Below are 22,516 nucleotides of genomic sequence, written 5' to 3' on the forward strand. Positions count from 1 at the left end.
TGTGTTGTGTCTCTGGTCTGTATCGGGGCATAAAACATGCAACAGACACTACACATGTACTGTAAACATTTTTGACTGCAACATTGGTTGTCTTTTATCCATCAATCAAGTCCCGCCCCCTCCTCTAAATGGACACACTCACTTCCTGGTCTGGTTGCCACCTTCCCCAGTGTGATCTTAACGCTAACAAAGGATTCTGTCTGGCCAAACTAGTTTTATTAAGGAAACCAGTAGCAAACCAACTAATACACGACAGGGTGTGTCATTAATTATGTTAAAGAGGCACATTAAAGGTCAGCAATTAGCTAAGGCGTGACACTGTTTTTGCCTTTTCTCATACACGCCTCACACAGTTGTACATTTCCATGTCTCCTGACGACACCAGACCAATTTTTATCTTCTTAAAAACATAGCCAGAGTTTGCTGTATTCTCTCTCATAACAACAAAAAGACGTGAATGCATGCTTTTATTACGAGCCGTAATGACTATTGTGATGCCTCATTTCTGGTCTTTTTAAAAGGTTATTGCATCTTTACAATTAGTACAAAATTCAGCTGGACATGTGCTAATGAAGACCAGAAAGCGGACCCACATTACACCAGTTTTAAAATCACTAGATTGGCTCTCTTTGTGTTTCAAGATCAATTTTAAAGGGGAACATTATCACAATTTCAGAATGGTAAAAACCATTAAAAATCAGTTCCCACTGGCTTATTATATTTTTCGAAGTTTTTTTCAAAATTTTACCCATCACGCAATATCCCTAAAAAAAGTTTCAAAGTGCCTGATTTTAACCATCGTTATAAACACCCGTCCATTTTCCTGTGACCTCACATAGTGAAGCCAACACAAACAAACATGGCGCATAGAACAGCAAGCTATAGCGACATTAGCTCGGATTCAGACTCGGATTTCAGCGGCTTAAGCGATTCAACAGATTAAGAATGTATTGAAACGGATGGTTGTAGTGTGGAGGCAGGTAGCGAAAACGAAATTGAAGAAGAAACTGAAGCTATTGAGCCATATCGGTTTGAACCGTATGCAAGCGAAACCGACGAAAACGACACGACAGCCAGCGACACGGGAGAAAGCGAGGACGAATTCGGCGATCGCCTTCTAACCAACGATTGGTATGTGTTTGTTTGGCATTAAAAGAAACTAACAACTATGAACTAGGTTTACAGCATATGAAATACATTTGGTAACAACATGCACTTTGAGAGTGCACACAGCCCAATTTTCATCAATTAATATATTCTGTAGACATACCCTCATGTCAGCAGGCCAGGGAAGCTAGGGTCGATATTCTTCTCTTGATCATCTTCGGGACGGTGTGAGCCAAGACATCCAGGGGGGTTTAACTCGCTCGTCTGCGGGAACAAACTGCCGCCATTGCTTGCCGTGCTAGCGAGGTCCTTTGTCCCTGAATTGCTCACACACTCCGGCAGATTCAATGGGGGTCTGGCGGCAGATTTCTTTGACTTTATCGTTGGAAATGCATCTGCTTTGAGTGTCGCAGGATATCCACACATTCTTGCCATCTCTGTCGTAGCATAGCTTTTGTCGGTAAAGTGTGCGGAACAAACGTCCAATTTCTTGCCACTTTCGCATCTTTGGGCCACTGGTGCAACTTGAATCCGTCCCTGTTCGTGTTGTTACACCCTCCGACAACACACCGACGAGGCATGATGTCTCCAAGGTACGGAAAACATTCAAAAAAACGGAAAATAACAGAGCTGATTTGACTCGGTGTTTGAGAAAATGGCGGATTGATTCCCGATGTGACGTCACGTTGTGACGTCACGTTGTGACGTCATCGCTCCGAGAGCGAATATTAGAAAGGCGTTTAATTTGCCAAAATTCACCCATTTAGACTTCGGAAATCGGTTAAAAAAATATATGGTCTTTTTTCTGCAACATCAAGGTATATATTGACGCTTACATAGGTCTGGTGATAATGTTCCCCTTTAAAGTTCTTCTTCCTTTGTTTTATAAATGTTTTATGGTATTGGGCCTTCTTATCTTTCAGATTTGCTTTTATCCCACACAACCTTGCAGATCCTGAGATCCTCCAGCACTCGTCTCCTAATTATTATTTCTATTTTAATGATGACGTCAGCACACAAAGTCAGAGGATGGCATCTTTTCACTATTATGGCCCCCGTCTATGGATCAGCTTCATGTTTTTAAGAGCAGATTTAAAATCCTTTTTTTTTATTTGGCTTTTATTTAACATGTATTAATTTTATTGAAGTCATTACGTTCTGCCCTCACTATATGTATTGAAGTTTTACAGCTTGGCAGACCTCTAACAATCCAAGACGTTCCAATAAAGTTCCAAAGCAGATGAATCCATTTAGGCTCTTTATTGTTGTTGATCTTGCACACTACTTTAGTCTTGTACTTATCTTGACTTTTGTCTTGCACTTTACTTGTAAAACTGAAATGCACACAATGACAAGTGTATAAGCTACGTCATTCAAATAACATACTGAAATGTGGTACACAATATGTAAGTATTAGCTTTACACAAATATACAATCCTATCATCAAACAATACTTCTGAGTGTTGAAAATGTTTCGCTGGTGGAAATATATGACTGGCAGTCATTGTATGTCCTCAAAACACCCATTAAAATAGTTTTTCCATCAACATCTTACTATCAAATTGAACCGATTCCACCTTAATATTGAAGTATATAAACAAGTTAAACAGTTTACTTACAAACGTATCTTTTCCAAGGCTTGTAAGGGCTAACAACTTGTCTGCTTCTCATTTGTCTCATAAACTGACTTCCTGAAATCGTCAACCCGGAAGTGTCTAAACAAACCACGCGTAGTACTTTCCTATCGCCAAAAGGTGTCAGTAAGAGTCTACAATCAAATGGGCATAACACATTAATACTTGTTTTTATAATTCATGCTAGATTTTATTTTGTTCTATTGTATATTTACTGCAGTGGTGATTGCTCTAAGACTGCAAGGGAAGCTCAGCTTCCCCTAAAATGTCAAAAAATAAGTGATTAAATATATAGTGTTGTGTGTATATGTTATTGACTAAATATGTGCTACAACGCGCTCTTTTGTTCAGAATCAGCTTCTTATCACTGGTAACGACGCGGCTTTCCTCTCTCTCATTCCCGCAGCTTCACGGTGCTTTAAACAGTGTAGACGCTGGCCGTCCACAGAGTTCATACACTGCAACGAAACGAGACGAGTCATTGGATGAATGCTGGGCTTTGTACCGCCCATCGGACGCTCAGCGTCTCTGGGGGTCTACGGGGCAGTGGGCTGGCCTCGGCCGGCCCGGACGCTCAACTTCTGCATGATGATCGGAAGATCTGTCTAAGGCTGATTCCCCTTTTGATTGACAGCGAAATGAGGGAATCAGGGATCTTGTGTTGTAAACTTCTGTGGAAGCATTTTTTAACATTCATTCTATTGTTCTGAGTTGAACCGGAGACTTTACAGATCCTCTTAGCGACATTTTCTTTGTTAAAAACGACTAGCGACTAATAGAGCTTCTACAAACGTATTTCTGGTGTTTTTTGTGTTTGGAGACTGACTTCTTTCACTCTGCAGTTTCTGTCCCTACCGAGCAGCGGGTGCTGCTGAGTCCCTCCACCGTCTTAAAGCACTCACAGGTGGACACACTTTGGACTAGACTCGCGCCAGTCCCAGCTAGTGAGCGTGTTTTTCTACCATTGCACAGATGGCTTTTTCTCTTCAAGTAGTCCATACAGTAGTACCCTGTGATACAAAACACTACACACGCCACACATTTTAAGATTTTTCGGAAAAAGTAGCATGAAAGTTACCTTTCCTGGTAGAAATTCAATTGCTTTTTGGGGAAAGCAACTAATAACAATACTCCATTACTTATTTTTTCCAAAACTGCCTCCTTACCTTACCGAACCTGTATTTACAATAATTAGAGCATAATCATTAAGTTAAAAAAAACTTGGGAGGTGTCAGTGCCACACCCCGCCGCAAGTCGCCGATTTATCCTCAACTTAATTTTGACTTTCATTTTAATTGTCTTAACTTTAATAGTTTAACTTAATTAGCTAATTAAGTCCGACCTTTAACGTTTGTTTTGTTGGGGATAATCGTCACACAAATAACATACCAGACTTTCCAGGGCGGTGTCAAGCTAGCATATAAAAGGATGGCTCGTTGTTGTCCTCAGTATCAAACATCTTCACTGCAAAGGTAAGACGACACAACTTGACTTACTTTGACATTTTTAATACAACAGTGTTGGTCTATCATTGCACAGATGGCTTTTTCTCTTCGCGTCTTCTTCCTCCTGTGTGGGATCAGTGGAGTGTTTGGTTGGTAGCTAATACACCGAGACACTTTTTTTTTACATATTTCCTGTTTGTTTTTCAAAGAACAATTGTGTTGCAGGCTGTCTTCCTGGCTGGAAACCCTGTAACAGGGAATGTTACATCTTCGAACCCAATCAAGTGTCTTATCAAGATGCAAAGGTATGGATGGATTTCACGTTGTAAACTGTGCAAATAAGAGGATTCAACTGAGTGATCCTGTTTTGTACTTTGTCTCATCAGGACAACTGCACGAAGACCATTGGTGCTCGACTGGTGACCATCAGTACTACAGCGCGACATAATTGCGTTCTTAATGAGATCAAAAACGCTAATGCCAATGCCATCGTAGACACCTGGATAGATCTCAACAGCCAGGTGTGACCAGTAGCAAAGTCAACTGAAGGGGAAGGGTGGGTGGCGGTCTGAGGTCAAGCTGCTGTGTGGTGGGCTTTCAGTTGTGACTCTGTGAGTACTTGTGGCTATCTGGTCTGGCTAGACTGCTTTCACCAACACTCTGGGCTTTGAGCTGCCCTGCTAGGGACGGTCTTCTGGGTTTGCCTTGCCTCGTCCCTGCATCGGTCTTTTGTGGGCTGTCTACCAGGTTGTGGTTCTGTCTGTCTTTGGGGTGTGTGCACAAAGTGGGGACCACTGTCCACACACTCCCATGTTCTAGCACTGCATCACTGCTGCCAACACAACACATACACTCTTTTATGGGTGCAGATTCCAAGTAAGGTAGTGTCTCTTTTTTTAAAAGTGAATCAATGAAACGTGATTGTCTTGCAGGGCTGTGGAAGTTCAGCAGTGTGTGCGTACATTGAAGATCCTGCACCTGGTATGTAGAATATCAACTTGTACAATGGATCTGATTGGTAGAAAATTTCACAAATTGTTTTGCTTTCTCACAGCTGGAGCGTGCAGCACCGCCAACTGCAATGCCAACAAGCCATATGTTTGCATCATGTAGATGTAAACATCAACAGCGGCCCTTAATCATACAAGGCATGAGCAAACTGACTCTGCATGCCATAAATTGGCCAATAAGCTTTTTAACCTGTCCCAAATTTGGTTCTTTATTGCTATTGAATAAATTATTTCTGAAGCTAGAGAGTGGAGGGTGGGGTCTGCAGACCAGCGCTAAGACAGAGAAACAAGATTCCTACGACTACGTTCTGTAAAAAAACTACTTTTTATAGGACATTTGTGTGTTTGTTTTCTTGTTTGGCTGTGTTGTTTGTCACATTTTTGCTCGATGATAAACAAGTCAAGGAGGTTGTTGTTGGTGCGTTCACATACTCTTGATGTTCAATGTTTGATTGTTCATCTACACTCTGGGTGTTTTAATCAATAAAAATCTGCAAATTACTTTTTTGTCTGTCATGATTTCCTGGTGAATTTTTCTCTCCAGTCACATTTAAAACCTTCTTTGTGAGTCGTTCTGAAAATCATATCAGAATTGATCTGCAGCAGAATTTATCAGTATCAGAATTTACTTTCCGAAAACGCACACTGTGTATCTTGAATACGATGACATTGTTATTTAACTCGCATGGAAACAGTCGCAAAGCCGGTTCAGTGTCATGCAGCGATACTTCGTTAGGACACTGCAGTTACCTTAGACCGAGACAATTAATAAACAACTAAATATTTTTGCAAATCATTACAAAACAACCCTAAAAGGCTGCTTCTATGAGGTGAAATTAATATAACAGTAAGTAAAGGAAATGTGCCTGTAAAATGACCACAATCGCCCCCTAGTGTACAAAAGGCGCACTGCAAATAGCCAACAGTCACATTAGAGATACAGCTTGGAAACTAGAACCTTCCATGTGAAAATAGAAGAAACCTTGTTGTTATGTGAGAAATCCGACTTTTTCAGTGCATGGAAACTTACTAATTGACTATCTCTGGCGCCCCCTTGGGGGAAGATCATGTGGTGCGTGCTACTCAAGATTGCCAGTGGCGAGAGGGAGTTTGGTGAGACCAGGACAGGACAGGACAGGACAGGACAGGACAGGACAGGACAGGACAGGACAGGACAGGACAGGACAGGACAGGACAGGACACCCTTGTCAGGAGTCATGACATCATCAGCAGCTCACAGGCGAACAATATGAGGAGAAATTATTAAAATAATAGATAATAAAAACAACATTGTTACAAATGAAATACATCCTTCCATCCATTTTCTACCGCTTGTCCCTTTTGGGGTCGCGGGGGGTGCTGGAGCCTATCTCAGCTGCATTCGGGCGGTAGGCGGGGTACACCCTGGACAAGTCGCCACCTCAACAAATGAAATACATAAAACATTATTCCAAATACTAACTATAATAAAATATAATAATGTTGGTGTGTGAGCGGGAGTTCACAGGTTGTTTCCTCTTTGAAGTACTTCCTGCTAAATACATGTTTATCACACACACTTTTCTCTTTAATTTGTTGTCAATTTTATTTAAAAATATTGTGTTTTAAAAAAATAAAAGACCAATAATGGAGATGGTGTTTATATTTTTAATTTGAATAACATTGAAAGTTTCAAGTTAGTGAAATCGAACATTTAAAAATGTTATTTTCATAATTTCTATTGGATACAAATCATTTACATTTTCTATAGCAGTGATAGACTAATGACACAAACTTTTTTTATTTTATTAATAATTTGCTTTTTGAAATGAACATTTTTACAATGTTTAAAAATATCAAGAATAAAGTGTCCTCCGCATCCTTCGGCCCTCAGTGGGAAAAATGTGGACACTTCTGCAAAACACAAACCAAATGGCTGCTTTGGGCCACATGACCACTAGGGGGCATTATTTCTACACAAATATGCCATCATTTCCCCCCCTAACTTTATTGACAAACACAGACAGCAGTGCTAGCGTTATTAATGTTAATATAATATAAATGTTAAATACATATAAAAATACATGTCAACTAGGAAGTGAATGTTTGTATACTACATTACCCAGAAGGCTTAGCGCCGATGTTTCTGAGTGTTGTTCTCCACACCTACTCTTGATTAGTGATCAGGGGACTCACGTGCCACCCAACATATTTTTGTCCAAGTAGTTTCTCTGTCACATAACGTCAATTGTTTTTGCTTTTTCTCATGCACGCCTCACACAGCTGTACATCTTAAGAATATAGCCAGAGTTTGCCGTATTCTCTCTCAGGGCAACAAAGAGACGTGAAAGCATGCTTTTATTACGAGCCGTATAGTCTATTGTATTTCCTGCCTTCTGGTCTTTCGAAGAAGGTTCTTGGTTCTTTTCAATTACTCAGAATTTCAGCTGCACGAAGACTAGAAGGCAGGCCCACATTACATCAGTTTTAAAATCACTAGATCGAGTCCCAGTGTGTTTCATCCATTTTAAGGTCCTTTGTATGGTTTATAAATGTTTTTATGGTATTGGGCCCTAAAAATAATAAACAACAATAAACTGTTTTTTTTTAAAGACTACAGCTGAGTGGAAAAAACAACAAAAAAGATTGCAAGATGGTTCTTCTTTCTCTCTGTTGTCAAGTTTGTTGTAGTAGAAATACACAAGAAATGGGAAATAAACAAGTCGTCCAACATTCTGTAATGGTGGCTGTTGTGTTCAAAAAGGAAGTTTTAGGAACGCCACCAACTGTGTTCAAGCAATCAGCGTTGGAAAGCCCAGCCTGCACCTGATAAGGTTCCAGGAACCTTCCAAAAGTCCTCCCAAGCAGGCAGGACCCAGCTAACACGGAACGTTTCAGTAACCTTCCTGTGTAGTTCCCATTTGGTTTCGTCCAGAGGGAACGTTCGGGGAATGTTCTGAGAATGTTTGCAATAAAGTTGACAAATAACCTGAACATAACATTGGTTTGCATGTTCTACGAACGTTCCGGGAATGTTCTTAGTTTTGGGTCAGATAGTGGGTCAATGTTGTGCGCATGCGCGTTGAAGTCTTCCGCTGTGCAGACAAAGAAAATTTTGAACATCGAGTGTGTTATCCAGCATTATCTAGCTGTGTTGGCTACCATCCGGTTACAAAACGTAAGTAAATGGGAAGAAACAAATGTAAAGCTTGTCCCCACACATGATTTTGAAATGTTTAGAAGGGTTTCAAGCCCTCAGTTGGGTTTTATTTTGATTGCAATGCGCGGCTTTTCCAACGGCTGCGCCACACAAATGCCCACATATGACAGATTTCTGCAGCGCAGCTGGCAAACCTCAACATTGTCGACTTTTGTTTCATTTCTATCTCCAAAGTATTTTGATATCAAAAAAGTTTTCGCGACAAGGAGCACTTCAATTATGAGCCAGAAATGTAAGAAAAGATGAAAAGGGCCGCTAGTTATTTAAAAGGTATTTTATTTTTAAAGTGCAGTTGTCGATAGGAAGTTGCAAACTTCTTGCGCATGCGCAAACACATGGAACAGTGGTCAAGCAGAAAGTCCAAGATGGCGGACTAAACGACGTGGCTTTCCGGAGAAGTTTCACATTTACGATCTTATAGATTCAAAAATAGCATCAAATACCTCAACTATTCGCATTATCTTAAGCCCACCGAACGGACTTTGAGTGTGGAGCGATGGCGGGTCATGTGAAGTGAAGATTGAAGACGTGATAGAAGATGGACGACTACTGCTATGCTAATGGCGACGTCCGCTAAAAGAGAACATGAAAGAGAATCAGCGCCACCAACGGAGAACAATCTGAAAAGCGAAGATGAAGGTGAGTGTGTTGCGTTCCCTCATTTGAAAGTTGTTTGAATTCCAAGCCCTAAAAATAGATCCAAAATGTCGGAAATGTCTGTTAGAAGATAGTAGCAGTAGTAAACAGTAGTATACATGTCATGCGCATCATTAAACCCAGTAGATACTAACTTCAGTGGAAAGTGTATGCACCCATATTGACAGCATGCTCACTTAACAAATTACAACTGAAGTTGTTTAATTAACACTGAACATTTTGTTATGCTTTCAGATGGTTGTGTACGTTGTGGTGGAGTTTTTGGGAGAACACACAGTTAGTGCTGTACCGGAGATTTGGACTGCAGAGGATGAAGAGGTATGCATAAATAACTGTTAAAGGTGTTTTCATCATTTGTCATAGATTTCTGGTCAATTAGCGTGCTAGATTTAATTGATTTTGTATGGGAGTTTGATGCACTTTTTTGACAGTGCCGAATGTTCTTGCTTCACAGGGACTGTTCTGCTACTGGCCATCAACCAACGTTTCAACAAGAATCAAGCGAGGCGAGATGCCGGACAAGGAGTTGTGGGGCAAGATTGGAATCAGAATCTTCCCTCATTCCTTCACCGGTAAGAGCAAACTGGTCACAGCAAACCAAATAATGTTACCTGGCACTGTGAAAATTTCGATTCATCTCTTGAATACATGTACACTAGTCTTGTTATGACAATTTATTTGCTATATTCCATAAATCTCTCTGTTATAGAGTGCTATGAGAAGGCCTTGCGGTATGCAAAACAGACAAGAGTTTTCTTCCAACGTAGAGTCGGAGCAAGAAGACCCCAAAGGTAAAAGAAAGCGCTGGACACCTGAGCGCTACCGAGAGACTGAAGCTGAAGACATGGATGGTGATGGTTCGTACCAAGTTGTTCTGATTTCTGAATCATGATTGTGATGAAATAGGTTTTCAGACCACCAAGCAATTGAGGACATTATTTCCATTCACCTGTTTCAGACGAAAATGATGAGTCACCCGAAAAGAGACCTAAACATGATGAGCTCCAGAACAATGTGGTACCTTTGCCCAACGCACCAGTATATGCAGGGCGCCCCAAAGATCCGCACTCAAGACGCTGCTCGCCGACTCCAAGCAGCACCCACACCCCTTCATCCAACAACCAACGCTCAAGACGCCGTGCTCGCTGAGTGCGCTGAGTCCAAGCAAGACCCACACCCCTTCGTCCAAGAACCAATGCTCAAGACACCGCTCGCTGAGTCCGCTCAGTCCAAGCAGGACCCACACCCCTTCATCCAAGGACCAACGCTCAAGACGCCGCTCGCTGAGTGCGCTGAGTCCAAGCAAGACCCACACCCCTTCGTCCAAGAACCAATGCTCAAGACGCCGCTCGCTGAGTCCAAGCAAGACCCACACCCCTTCGTCCAAGGATCAACGAAGACGCCGCTCGCCAACTCCAAGCAGGACCATCACTCCTTCATCCAAGGACCAAGGCTCAAGACGCCGCTCGCTGAGTGCGCTGAGTCCAAGCAAGACCCACACCCCTTCGTCCAAGAACCAATGCTCAAGACACCGCTCGCTGAGTCCGCTCAGTCCAAGCAGGACCCACACCCCTTCGTCCAAGGGCCAACGCTCAAGACGCCGCTCGCCGACTCCAAGCACCTCACAGGCTTCTGGCTCTGGGTCAAGAAGACATGCTCATGCCAATGAAGGTTTGTCCATTCATAATAATGATGAGGGGCGTGCAAGGAAAACAATCTGTGTGCCATCCTAAAACATGTGTAATGAATCAAATATCACCCACTAATTGATGTGTAGTTTCTTTTTTGCCAATATGGGAGTCGCAACAAGTTGCACAGCAACATATTTTACCTTTATGGAGAATTTTGATTTGTATTATTGCAGAAGTCCAGTCCAACATAAACCTACAAACCATTTTGAGCAACCAAGACGAGATCCTGCGGCTGCTGAGAGGTATTTCTGCAAAATCCACTGGGGGCGAACCAGTTGACGTTCGTGATCTAATCCCAGAGAAACTCACAACAGTGGAAACTCTCAATCTACTCTGTGAAAAACTGCAGGCAGATGAAGACTTTCGGTGGAAACTGGTACATAATTATAGCCATTACAATCATGTACCATTGTTTATTTATAAAAGGAATATTTAACCGTTAACGACTTAATGGGGCCATGTTTTTAATGGCCCCATATTTTCCACAGTCCTTTTGTACATCTAATACACTCCTAAATGTATGATTTGCGTAAATAAGCAGAATAAAGAGATGAAGTAATTAAAGTTTAATATAGAGATACTTAATGTATGCTCTAATTTTAATATTTTTGTTTTGGTCTCTCGTTTTTTGCAGATCAAAGCCCTCAGTGCCATTGGTGGAGCCAACTTTGTGGATGGGGTGAGGGCGATCGTCAAGAACATTGGACAGAACAAGCTCTGGGAAAACTACAGCCTAAAAGGGATGAAGGGCAAACTGCCATTGAAAGGCCTCTCCATATGCAGGGTCATAGTCAGTAAGTTACACTTTACTTTTTTAAAACTGTGTTGAATACAGCATGTCAGTAAAATAATGAAAACAAACCGTGGAATGGCCCAAATTCCCCTGCATTCGAAGTCGAGGTTTTCTTAGCAAGAGTTTACACGAAAACAATGCATACTCCACTCAAGTAAATCTTTTGTTTAATTATGTTTAACTCTGGTTGTTATTGCATACATTATTTCAGAAGCATGCCAGATGACATTCAAGTCTGTCAAAACCCAAGAGGTCCATGACGAGCTAACGGAGGTGTTGAAGTATGCCCCCCACAGGCGCGGAAGATCCAAGCACAAGGTAAACATTTAAAACAAAAGACATGGACCATATAAATAATTTCATCCTGATGTATTATCTTCTTTGCATAGCCAGATCGAGAGGAGCCAGATGAGGTGGTTCGGGCATCTGGTCAGGATGCCACCCGATCGCCTCCCTCGGGAGGTGTTTCGGGCACGTCCGACCGGTAGGAGGCCACGGGGAAGACCCAGGACACGTTGGGAAGACTATGTCTCCCGGCTGGCCTGGGAACGCCTCGGGATCCCCCGGGAGGAGCTGGACGAAGTGGCTGGGGAGAGGGAAGTCTTCCCTGCTTAGGCTGCTGCCCCCGCAACCCGACCTCGGATAAGCGGAAGAAGATGGATGGATGGATGGATGGATGGATGGCATAGCCAGATTTGTCAATACAAGTTGTCTTAATTGCTGCTTCTAATAACATCTTGCGACAATATTATAAAAATCTCCCATTCATTTCTGTTATTGCAGGCTGGCAAAAGGAAGCGAGACGAGAATGATCATGCGTGAAATTTCGAATGGCACTCGCCTAGCTAGATCAAGTTTAATTATAGATTAATACACCAAATTATAGCTTTATCTGTTTACGCTGTATCAACATTTACTGACTTCAGTTAAATAAAGTCATTCAAATTGCTACACCCGTTTTCTTTGTTGTTTTATTATGCCCAAAGCCTGCATGAATTGAAAGGAATGTCCCCGAGTAATGTTCTTAGACTGTTCTTTTTATGTTATTTTCTAACGTTCAAGAATCACGTTCTGGTAACCAAACAAAAACTCCACAAACGAACGTTCCCACAACGTTCCAATTTAACGTTCTCCAAACTAAACCAGAACGTTCTCCTAACGTTCTCCAAACGTGCAGTTGTTAGCTGGGGAACTGTGAAAAGTTCCTGAAGAACTAAGGCCCAGTCCCAATACACCCCCCTAGCTCTACTTTTTAGTCCTATCCCTACAATTACTCTTTGCATGTAAGGGTCGTGGGCATAACGAGGGGTAGGGGGTATGAATCTAGTCCTGTGAGGGATTTCAGATGTTGACTCGCCCAGGTAGGGCCAGAGAAAATTCCCCAATTTCTGCAGAAGTTAAATAATACAAATTAGTTTGTAACGCTAGCTAACGTAAGGCTAATCATTAACATAACACACCTTCTAAAAATTCAAAAGAGACAACAGTCGTCGATGGCGGCTTCTCCTCCGTGTTGTTTATTTGTTTATTCGTCAACCAAAGCATGATGAACGATGAAAAAAACAACTCAATTGCTGCCGGGTTTGTTGTGTAATGGTGGGACCAGGGTTGTACGGTACTGCTACTAACAAGGTCCTGCGGTACTAATGTATTTGTGGCTCCGAAATGACAACACAGGCACGGCTTCTTAAAGACGGGCTCTTTACTTGGGTTTATGCCGTGAAAACTACAGGACAAGACATGAAATACAATGCTTTAGACATAGTTCAGTCACAGGCAAATAAAGTGCTAAACAAAATAGCTACCTCGTGGCCGCCTGCCACTTCGGAGGTTCTTGGGCAGCAAATATTTCAGTCTTGTGCATACTAAATGAGCGTACAATAATCAAACCAATGTACTTTATAAATATACAGAACAATTCGACACAATATGACAAAATACCTTGTTCAGCTAGCTAAATGTTCTTGCTGCTGCTGATGGCTCGCTCAAAGTCCTTTGCATGTCTGGGCGAATGCAGGTCTCGCGACCTCCGATACTAAACCAAAACCTCGTGAGAATAGCGGTGTAACAAAGGAAATAAATTGCCCTTTTTATAGTAAACAAAATGTGTCTTATTTACAAAAAATGTAACATGAATTCACAACCATAATAATTTTCAACAAAAAATATTAACCCTTAAAACAAAAATATTATATGTAAGTTTCAACAACACTTACAGTATTAAAAAGGTTAATACTGCCTTTGGCAAATACTGTTTTTTTTCAATCAACATAATATGCCGTGCGGCGGTGACGTTGTTGCACCGAGGCTCATTCATGTGTCAAAACGCGCACACACACATCGCATACAAGAAGAAACAGTGTCGAAAGGAAGAGTGATATCGTAAACTAATGCAAGTGAATTGACTGAATTTCGTCACAAATATTTCATTCGTGTTTTATCTTTAACAATGTGTGTTTTACCTGCTACATGTCATCTTATCTGTGTACTTTTACTAATTATTGTATTTGTCTTAAAACGCGGTTTAAAATTGGCAACAATAAATCATGAAGCATTTAATACAATGTCAATAAAACCTCCGACTCAATTCTGACCTCATTCCAGATTATGGCAGGCTCCATGTAATATTAAATATTGTAAAGTGTTTTTGAGTGCTATAAAAATTGTATGTTTCATCATAAGATTTTATGCTAAAATGAAGACAATAATGGCATTTTTTGCCGCCCCCTTTATTTTGAGAAGAATCAAAAAGTATCGAAATACATATCAATATACATTTGGGTACCAAAATATCGGTATGGGGACAACCCTAGGTGGGACGTACGTGCAAACGTAACTACGTAGTTGCTTACGTGGCCAAACGTTAATTATGCAGTGACGTTGCAGGTGGTGTCCCAATTCCTAGGGAAGATTACAAAGTTCTACCCCTTGTTGCTGCATTTCGAGGGTGTAGTGGTAGTGGGTGTGGGCTAGTGGTAGTGGGTGAGGGAGAACAGGGGGTTAGGCCTAAATCTACCCGGGCAGTTTTTGGTGGGTACACAGGGGGAAATTGATTTACTTGGGTAAATGGGGAAAGTTTCTGTAAAGGTTCCTGCGGTGGAAAAGGGACGAATTATGGCCCCCGTCTATGGAACAGCTTCATGTCTTTAACAGCAGGCTTAACCCTTCTTTTTTATTTAACATTTATTTATTTATTCATACTTTACTTTTTATTCAGTTCTGTTTATTTATTATATATTTACTGTGAATATATTTGTATCTTCATAATTTCCTTTACTCATATTTGATCCTTAATTCTCATTTTTTTTACCATTTGTAAAGGTGTTATTATTTTTAATTTCCATCATTCCTCAGCGGGAACCTTCTGCATCGGGGTTTGTGGGGGGACTTTGTGTCAGCATCCAGGTGGCCGTGGTCTAGTGACGACCTGGTGCAGACATGGTGGGAAGTGGGTCATCGAGGAATTGTTTTTAAGTCTGCAAAGCACTTTGTGTGAAATGAAATGCCACACGTAAACTAAAACTATTTCCCAAATGTCTCATTTTGTGCCCCTCTGCCATGGTTGTTAACCAGTTTTGCTCACATTTTACGCTCCCGTGTTTGCCAGGGAACAAAAGGTGTGTACTGAATTAACGCCTAAAAACAAACACTAACATAATAGCAAAGGCAATCCAGTCTGTTTGCATGTTTTGAGTGCAGTGGTTTAGGAGTAGGAGAGTTACACAACGACGTGTACGTGTTTGACACAACCAACAGCAAAGAAACATGTGTTGTGTCTCTGGTCTGTATCGGGGCATAAAACATGCAACAGACACTACACATGTACTGTAAACATTTTTGACTGCAACATTGGTTGTCTTTTATCCATCAATCAAGTCCCGCCCCCTCCTCTAAATGGACACACTCACTTCCTGGTCTGGTTGCCACCTTCCCCAGTGTGATCTTAACGCTAACAAAGGATTCTGTCTGGCCAAACTAGTTTTATTAAGGAAACCAGTAGCAAACCAACTAATACACGACAGGGTGTGTCATTAATTATGTTAAAGAGGCACATTAAAGGTCAGCAATGAGCTAAGGCGTGACACTGTTTTTGCCTTTTCTCATACACGCCTCACACAGTTGTACATTTCCATGTCTCCTGAAGACACCAGACCAATTTTTATCTTCTTAAAAACATAGCCAGAGTTTGCTGTATTCTCTCTCATAACAACAAAAAGACGTGAATGCATGCTTTTATTACGAGCCGTATTGACTATTGTAATGCCTCATTTCTGGTCTTTTTAAAAGGTTATTGCATCTTTACAATTAGTACAAAATTCAGCTGGACATGTGCTAATGAAGACCAGAAAGCGGACCCACATTACACCAGTTTTAAAATCACTAGATTGGCTCTCTTTGTGTTTCAAGATCAATTTTAAAGGGGAACATTATCACAATTTCAGAATGGTAAAAACCATTAAAAATCAGTTCCCAGTGGCTTATTATATTTTTCGAAGTTTTTTTTCAAAATTTTACCCATCACGCAATATCCCTAAAAAAAGCCTCAAAGTGCCTGATTTTAACCATCGTTATAAACACCCGTCCATTTTCCTGTGACCTCACATAGTGAAGCCAACACAAACAAACATGGCGCATAGAACAGCAAGCTATAGCGACATTAGCTCGGATTCAGACTCGGATTTCAGCGGCTTAAGCGATTCAACAGATTACGAATGTATTGAAACGGATGGTTGTAGTGTGGAGGCAGGTAGCGAAAACGAAATTGAAGAAGAAACTGAAGCTATTGAGCCATATCGGTTTGAACCGTATGCAAGCGAAACCGACGAAAACGACACGACAGCCAGCGACACGGGAGAAAGCGAGGACGAATTCGGCGATCGCCTTCTAACCAACGATTGGTATGTGTTTGTTTGGCATTAAAAGAAACTAACAACTATGAACTAGGTTTACAGCATATGAAATACATTTGGTAACAACATGCACTTTGAGAGTGCAGACAGCCCAATTTTCATCAATTAATATATTCTGTAGACATACCCTCATGTCAGCAGGCCAGGGAAGCTAGGGTCGATATTCTTCTCTTGATCATCTTCGGGACGGTGTGAGCCAAGACATCCAGGGGGGTTTAGCTCGCTCGTCTGCGGGAACAAACTGCCGCCATTGCTTGCCGTGCTACCGAGTACCTTTGTCCCTGAATTGCTCACACACTTCGGCAGATTCAATGGGGGTCTGGCGGCAGATTTCTTTGACTTTATCGTTGGAAATGCATCTGCTTTGAGTGTCGCAGGATATCCACACATTCTTGCCATCTCTGTCGTAGCATAGCTTTCGTCGGTAAAGTTTGCGGAACAAACGTCCAATTTCTTGCCACTTTCGCATCTTTGGGCCACTGGTGCAACTTGAATCCGTCCCTGTTCGTGTTGTTACACCCTCCGACAACACACCGACGAGGCATGATGTCTCCAAGGTACGGAAAACAGTCGAAAAAACGGAAAATAACAGAGCTGATTTGACTCGGTGTTTGAGAAAATGGCGGATTGATTCCCGATGTGACGTCACGTTGTGACGTCATTGTTCCGAGAGCGAATATTAGAAAGGCGTTTAATTTGCCAAAATTCACCCATTTAGACTTCGGAAATCGGTTAAAAAAATATATGGTCTTTTTTCTGCAACATCAAGGTATATATTGACGCTTACATAGGTCTGGTGATAATGTTCCCCTTTAAAGTTCTTCTTCCTTTGTTTTATAAATGTTTTATGGTATTGGGCCTTCTTATCTTTCAGATTTGCTTTTATCCCACACAACCTTGCAAATCCTGAGATCCTCCAGCACTCGTCTCCTAATTATTATTTCTATTTAATGATGATGTCAGGACACAAAGTCAGAGGATGGCATCTTTTCACTATTATGGCCCCCGTCTATGGATCAGCTTCATGTTTTTAGGAGCAGATTTAAAATCTTTTTTTTTTATTTGGCTTTTATTTAACATGTATTAATTTTATTGAAGTCATTACGTTCTGCCCTCACTATATGTATTGAGGTTTTACAGCTTGGCAGACCTCTAACAATCCAAGATGTTCCAATAAAGTTCCAAAGCAGATGAATCCATTTGGGCTCTTTATTGTTGTTGATCTTTCACACTACTTTAGTCTTGTACTTATCTTTACTTTTGTCTTGCACTTTACTTGTAAAACTGAAATGCACACAATGACAAATGTATAAGCTACGTGATTCAAATAACATACTGAAATGTGGTACACAATGTGTAAGTATTAGCTTTACACAAATATACAATACTATCATCAAACAATACTTCTGAGTGTTGAAAATGTTTCGCTGGTGGAAATATATGACTGGCAGTCATTTTATGTCCTCAAAACATCCATTAAAATGGTTTTTCCATCAACATCTTACTATCAAATTGAACCGATTCCACCTTAATATTGAAGTATATAAACAAGATAAACAGTTTACTTACAGACTTATCTTTTCCAAGGCTTGTAAGGGCTAACACAACTTGTCTGCTTCTCATTTGTCTCATAAACTGACTTCCTGAAATCGTCAACCCGGAAGTGTATAAACAAATCACGCGTAGTACTTTCCTATCGCCACAAGGTGTCAGTAAGAGTCTACAATCAAATGGGCATAACACATTAATACTTGTTTTTATAATTCATGCTAGATTTTATATTGTTCTATTGTATATTTACTGCAGTGGTGATTGCTCTAAGACTGCAAGGGAAGCTCAGCTTCCCCTAAAATGTCAAAAAAAATAAGTGATTAAATATATAGTGTTGTGTGTATATGTTATTGACTAAATATGCGCTACAACGCGCTCTTTTGTTCAGAATCAGCTTCTTATCACTGGTAACGACGCGGCTTTCCTCTCTCTCATTCCCGCAGCTTCACGGTGCTTTAAACAGTGTAGACGCTGGCCGTCCACAGAGTTCATACACTGCAACGAAACGAGACGAGTCATAACAATACTCCATTACTTATTTTTTTCCAAAAGTGCCTCTTAACCTTACCGAACCTGTATTTACAATAATTAGAGCATAATCATTAAGTAAAAAAAACTTGGGAGGTGTCAGTGCCACACCCCACCACAAGACGCCGATTTACCCTCAACTTAATTTCAACTTTCATTTTAATTGTCTTAACTTTAATAGTTTAACTTAATTAGCTAATTAAGTCCGACCTTTAACGTTTGTTTTGTTGAGGATAATCATCACACAAATAACATACCAGACTTTCCAGGGCGGTGTCAAGCTAGCATATAAAAGGATGGCTCGTTGTTGTCCTCAGTATCAAACATCTTCACTGCAAAGGTAAGACGACACAACTTGACTTACTTTGACATTTTTAATACAACAGTGTTGGTCTATCATTGCACAGATGGCTTTTTCTCTTCGCGTCTTCTTCCTCCTGTGTGGGATCAGTGGAGTGTTTGGTTGGTAGCTAATACACCCAGACACTTTTTTTTTTTTACATATTTCCTGTTTGTTTTTCAAAGAACAATTGTGTTGCAGGTAGCTGTCGTTCTGGCTGGACACTCCGTAACAATGAATGTTACATCTTCGAAGACAATCCAGTGTCTTATCAAGGTGCAAAGGTATGGATGGATTTCACGTTGTAAACTGTGCAAATAAGAGGATTCAACTGAGTGATCCTGTTTTGTACTTTGTCTCATCAGAGAAACTGCGAGACCCTTGGTGCTCAACTGGTGACCATCAATAATACAGCGCGACATAATTACACTCTTAATGAGATCAGAGACGCTAATGCCGATGTCATCGTAGACACCTGGATAGAACTCACCAGCCAGGTGTGACCAGTAGCAAAGTCAACTGAAGGGGAAGGGTGGGTGGCGGTCTGAGGTCAAGCTGCTGTGTGGTGGGCTTTCAGTTGTGACTCTGTGAGTACTTGTGGCTATCTGGTCTGGCTAGACTGCTTTCACCAACACTCTGGGCTTTGAGCTGCCCTGCTAGGGACGGTCTTCTGGGTTTGCCTTGCCTCGTCCCTGCATCGGTCTTTTGCGGGCTGTCTACCAGGTTGTGGTTCTGTCTGTCTTTGGGGTGTGTGCACAAAGTGGCGACCACTGTCCACACACTCCCATGTTCTAGCACTGCATCACTGCTGCCAACACAACACATACACTCTTTTATGGGTGCAAATTCCAAGTAAGGTAGTGTCTCTTTTTTTAAAAGTGAATCAATGTAACGTGATTGTCTTGCAGGGCTGTGGAGGTTCAGCAGTGTGTGCGTACATTGAAGATCCTGCACCTGGTATGTAGAACAACAACTTGTACAATGGATCTGACTGGTAGAAAATTTCACAAATTGTTTTGCTTTCTCACAGCTGGAGTGTGCAGCACCGCCAACTGCAATGTCAACAAGCCATATGTTTGCATCATGTAGATGTAAACGTCAACAGCGGCCCTTAATCATACAAGGCATGAGCAAACTGACTCTGCATGCCATAAATTGGCCAATAAGCTTTTTTATCTGTCCCAAATTTGCTTCTTTACTGCTATTGAATAAATTATTTCTGAAGCTAGAGAGTGGAGGGTGGGGTCTGCAGATCAGCGCTAAGACAGAGAAACAAGATTCCTACGACTAAGTTCTGTAAAAAAACTATTTTTATAGGACATTTGTGTGTTTGTTTTCTTGTTTGGCTGTGTTGTTTGTCACATTTTTGCTCGATGATAAACAAGTCAAGGAGGTTGTCGTTGGTGCGTTCACATACTCTTGATGTTCAATGTTTGATTGTTCATCTACACTCTGGGTGTTTTAATCAATAAAAATCTGCAAATTACTTTTTTGTCTGTCATGATTTCCTGGTGAATTTTTCTCTCCAGTCACATTTAAAACCTTCTTTATGAGTCGTTCTGAAAATCATATCAGAATTGATCTGCAGCAGAATTTATCAGTATCAGAATTTACTTTCCGAAAACGCACACTGTGTATCTTGAAGGCGATGACATTGTTATTGAACTCGCATGGAAACAGTCGCAAAGCCGGTTCAGTGTCATGCAGCGATACTTCGTTAGGACACTGCAGTTACCTTAGACCGAGACAATTAATAAACAACTAAATAATTTTTCAAATCATTACAAAACAACCCTAAAAGGCTGCTTCTATGAGGTGAAATTAATATAACAGTAAGTAAAGGATATGTGCCTGTAAAATGCTCCACAATCGCCCCCTAGTGTGCAAAAGGCGCACTGCAAATAGCCAACAGTCACATTAGAGATAGAGCTTGGAAACTAGAACTTTCCATGTGAAAATAGAAGAAACCTTGTTGTTATGTGAGAAATCCGACTATATCAGTGCATGGAAACTTACTAATTGACTATCTCTGGCGCCCCCTTGGGGGAAGGTCATGTGGTGCGTGCTACTCAAGATTGCCAGTGGCGAGAGGGAGTTTGGTGAGACCAGGACAGGACAGGACAGGACAGGACAGGACAGGACAGGACAGGACAGGACAGGACACCCTTGTCAGGAGTCATGACATCATCAGCAGCTCACAGGCGAACAATATGAGGAGAAATTATTAAAATAATAGATAATAAAAACAACATTGTTACAAATGAAATACATCCTTCCATCCATTTTCTACCGCTTGTCCCTTTCGGGGTCGCGGGGGGTGCTGGAGCCTATCTCAGCTGCATTCGGGCGGTAGGCGGGGTACACCCTGGACAAGTCGCCACCTCAACAAATGAAATACATAAAATATTATTCCAAATACTAACTATAATAAAATATAATAATGTTGGTGTGTGAGCGGGAGTTCACAGGTTGTTTCCTCTTTGAAGTACTTCCTGCTAAATACATGTTTATCACACACACTTTTCTCTTTAATTTGTTGTCAATTTTATTTAAAAATATTGTGTTTTAAAAAAATAAAAGACCAATAATGGAGATGGTGTTTATATTTTTAATTTGAATAACATTGAAAGTTTCAAGTTAGTGAAATCGAACATTTAAAAATGTTATTTTCATAATTTCTATTGGATAAAAATCATTTACATTTTCTATAGCAGTGATAGACTAATGACACAAACTTTTTTTATTTTATTAATAATTTGCTTTTTGAAATGAACATTTTTACAATGTTTAAAAATATCAAGAATAAAGTGTGCTCCGCACCCTTCGGCCCTCAGTGGGAAAAATGTGGACACTTCTGCAAAACACAAACCAAATGGCTGCTTTGGGCCACATGACCACTAGGGGGCATTATTTCTACACTAATATGCCATCATTTCCCCCCCTAACTTTATTGACAAACACAGACAGCAGTGCTAGCGTTATTAATGTTAATATAATATAAATGTTAAATACATATAAAAATACATGTCAACTAGGAAGTGAATGTTTGTATACTACATTACCCAGAAGGCTTAGCGCCGTTGTTTCTGAGTGTTGTTCTCCACACCTACTCTTGATTAGTGATCAGGGGACTCTCGTGCCACTCAACATATTTTTGTCCAAGTAGTTTCTCTGTCACATAACGTCAATTGTTTTTGCTTTTTCTCATGCACGCCTCACACAGCTGTACATTTCCCTGACTTAAGAGCAATTTTTATCATCTTAAGAATATAGCCAGAGTTTGCCGTATTCTCTCTCAGGGCAACAAAGAGACGTGAAAGCATGCTTTTATTACGAGCCGTATAGTCTATTGTATTTCCTGCCTTCTGGTCTTTCGAAGAAGGTTCTTGGTTCTTTACAATTACTCAGAATTTCAGCTGCGCGAAGACTAGAAGGCAGGCCCACATTACATCAGTTTTAAAATCACTAGATCGAGTACCAGTGTGTTTCATCCATTTTAAGGTCCTTTGTATGGTTTATAAATGTTTTTATGGTATTGGGCCCTAAAAATAATAAACAACAATAAACTGGTTTTTTTTAAAGACTACAGCTGAGTGGAAAAAAAACAAAAAAGATTGCAAGATGGTTCTTCTTTCTCTCTGTTGTCAAGTT

The 22,516-nt window shown here is 40.8% G+C and overlaps 1 protein-coding gene across 1 annotated transcript; it reads left to right on the forward strand.

The window, feature by feature from the left end:
* The first annotated feature begins 18,858 nt into the window (after window positions 1-18,858).
* On the forward strand, window positions 18,859-20,351 carry LOC133577144 (dromaiocalcin-2-like). Its single transcript, XM_061930733.1, has 6 exons — window positions 18,859-18,865; window positions 18,933-18,987; window positions 19,067-19,149; window positions 19,231-19,362; window positions 19,774-19,822; window positions 19,896-20,351. Exons 2-6 carry the CDS (start codon window positions 18,933-18,935, stop codon window positions 19,952-19,954), a joined length of 378 nt encoding a protein of 125 aa, XP_061786717.1. The 5' UTR covers window positions 18,859-18,865; the 3' UTR covers window positions 19,955-20,351.
* The last annotated feature ends 2,165 nt before the right edge of the window (window positions 20,352-22,516 follow it).

Source organism: Nerophis lumbriciformis, linkage group LG37 (assembly GCF_033978685.3).
Source record: "Nerophis lumbriciformis linkage group LG37, RoL_Nlum_v2.1, whole genome shotgun sequence".
Classification (NCBI taxonomy): domain Eukaryota; kingdom Metazoa; phylum Chordata; class Actinopteri; order Syngnathiformes; family Syngnathidae; genus Nerophis; species Nerophis lumbriciformis.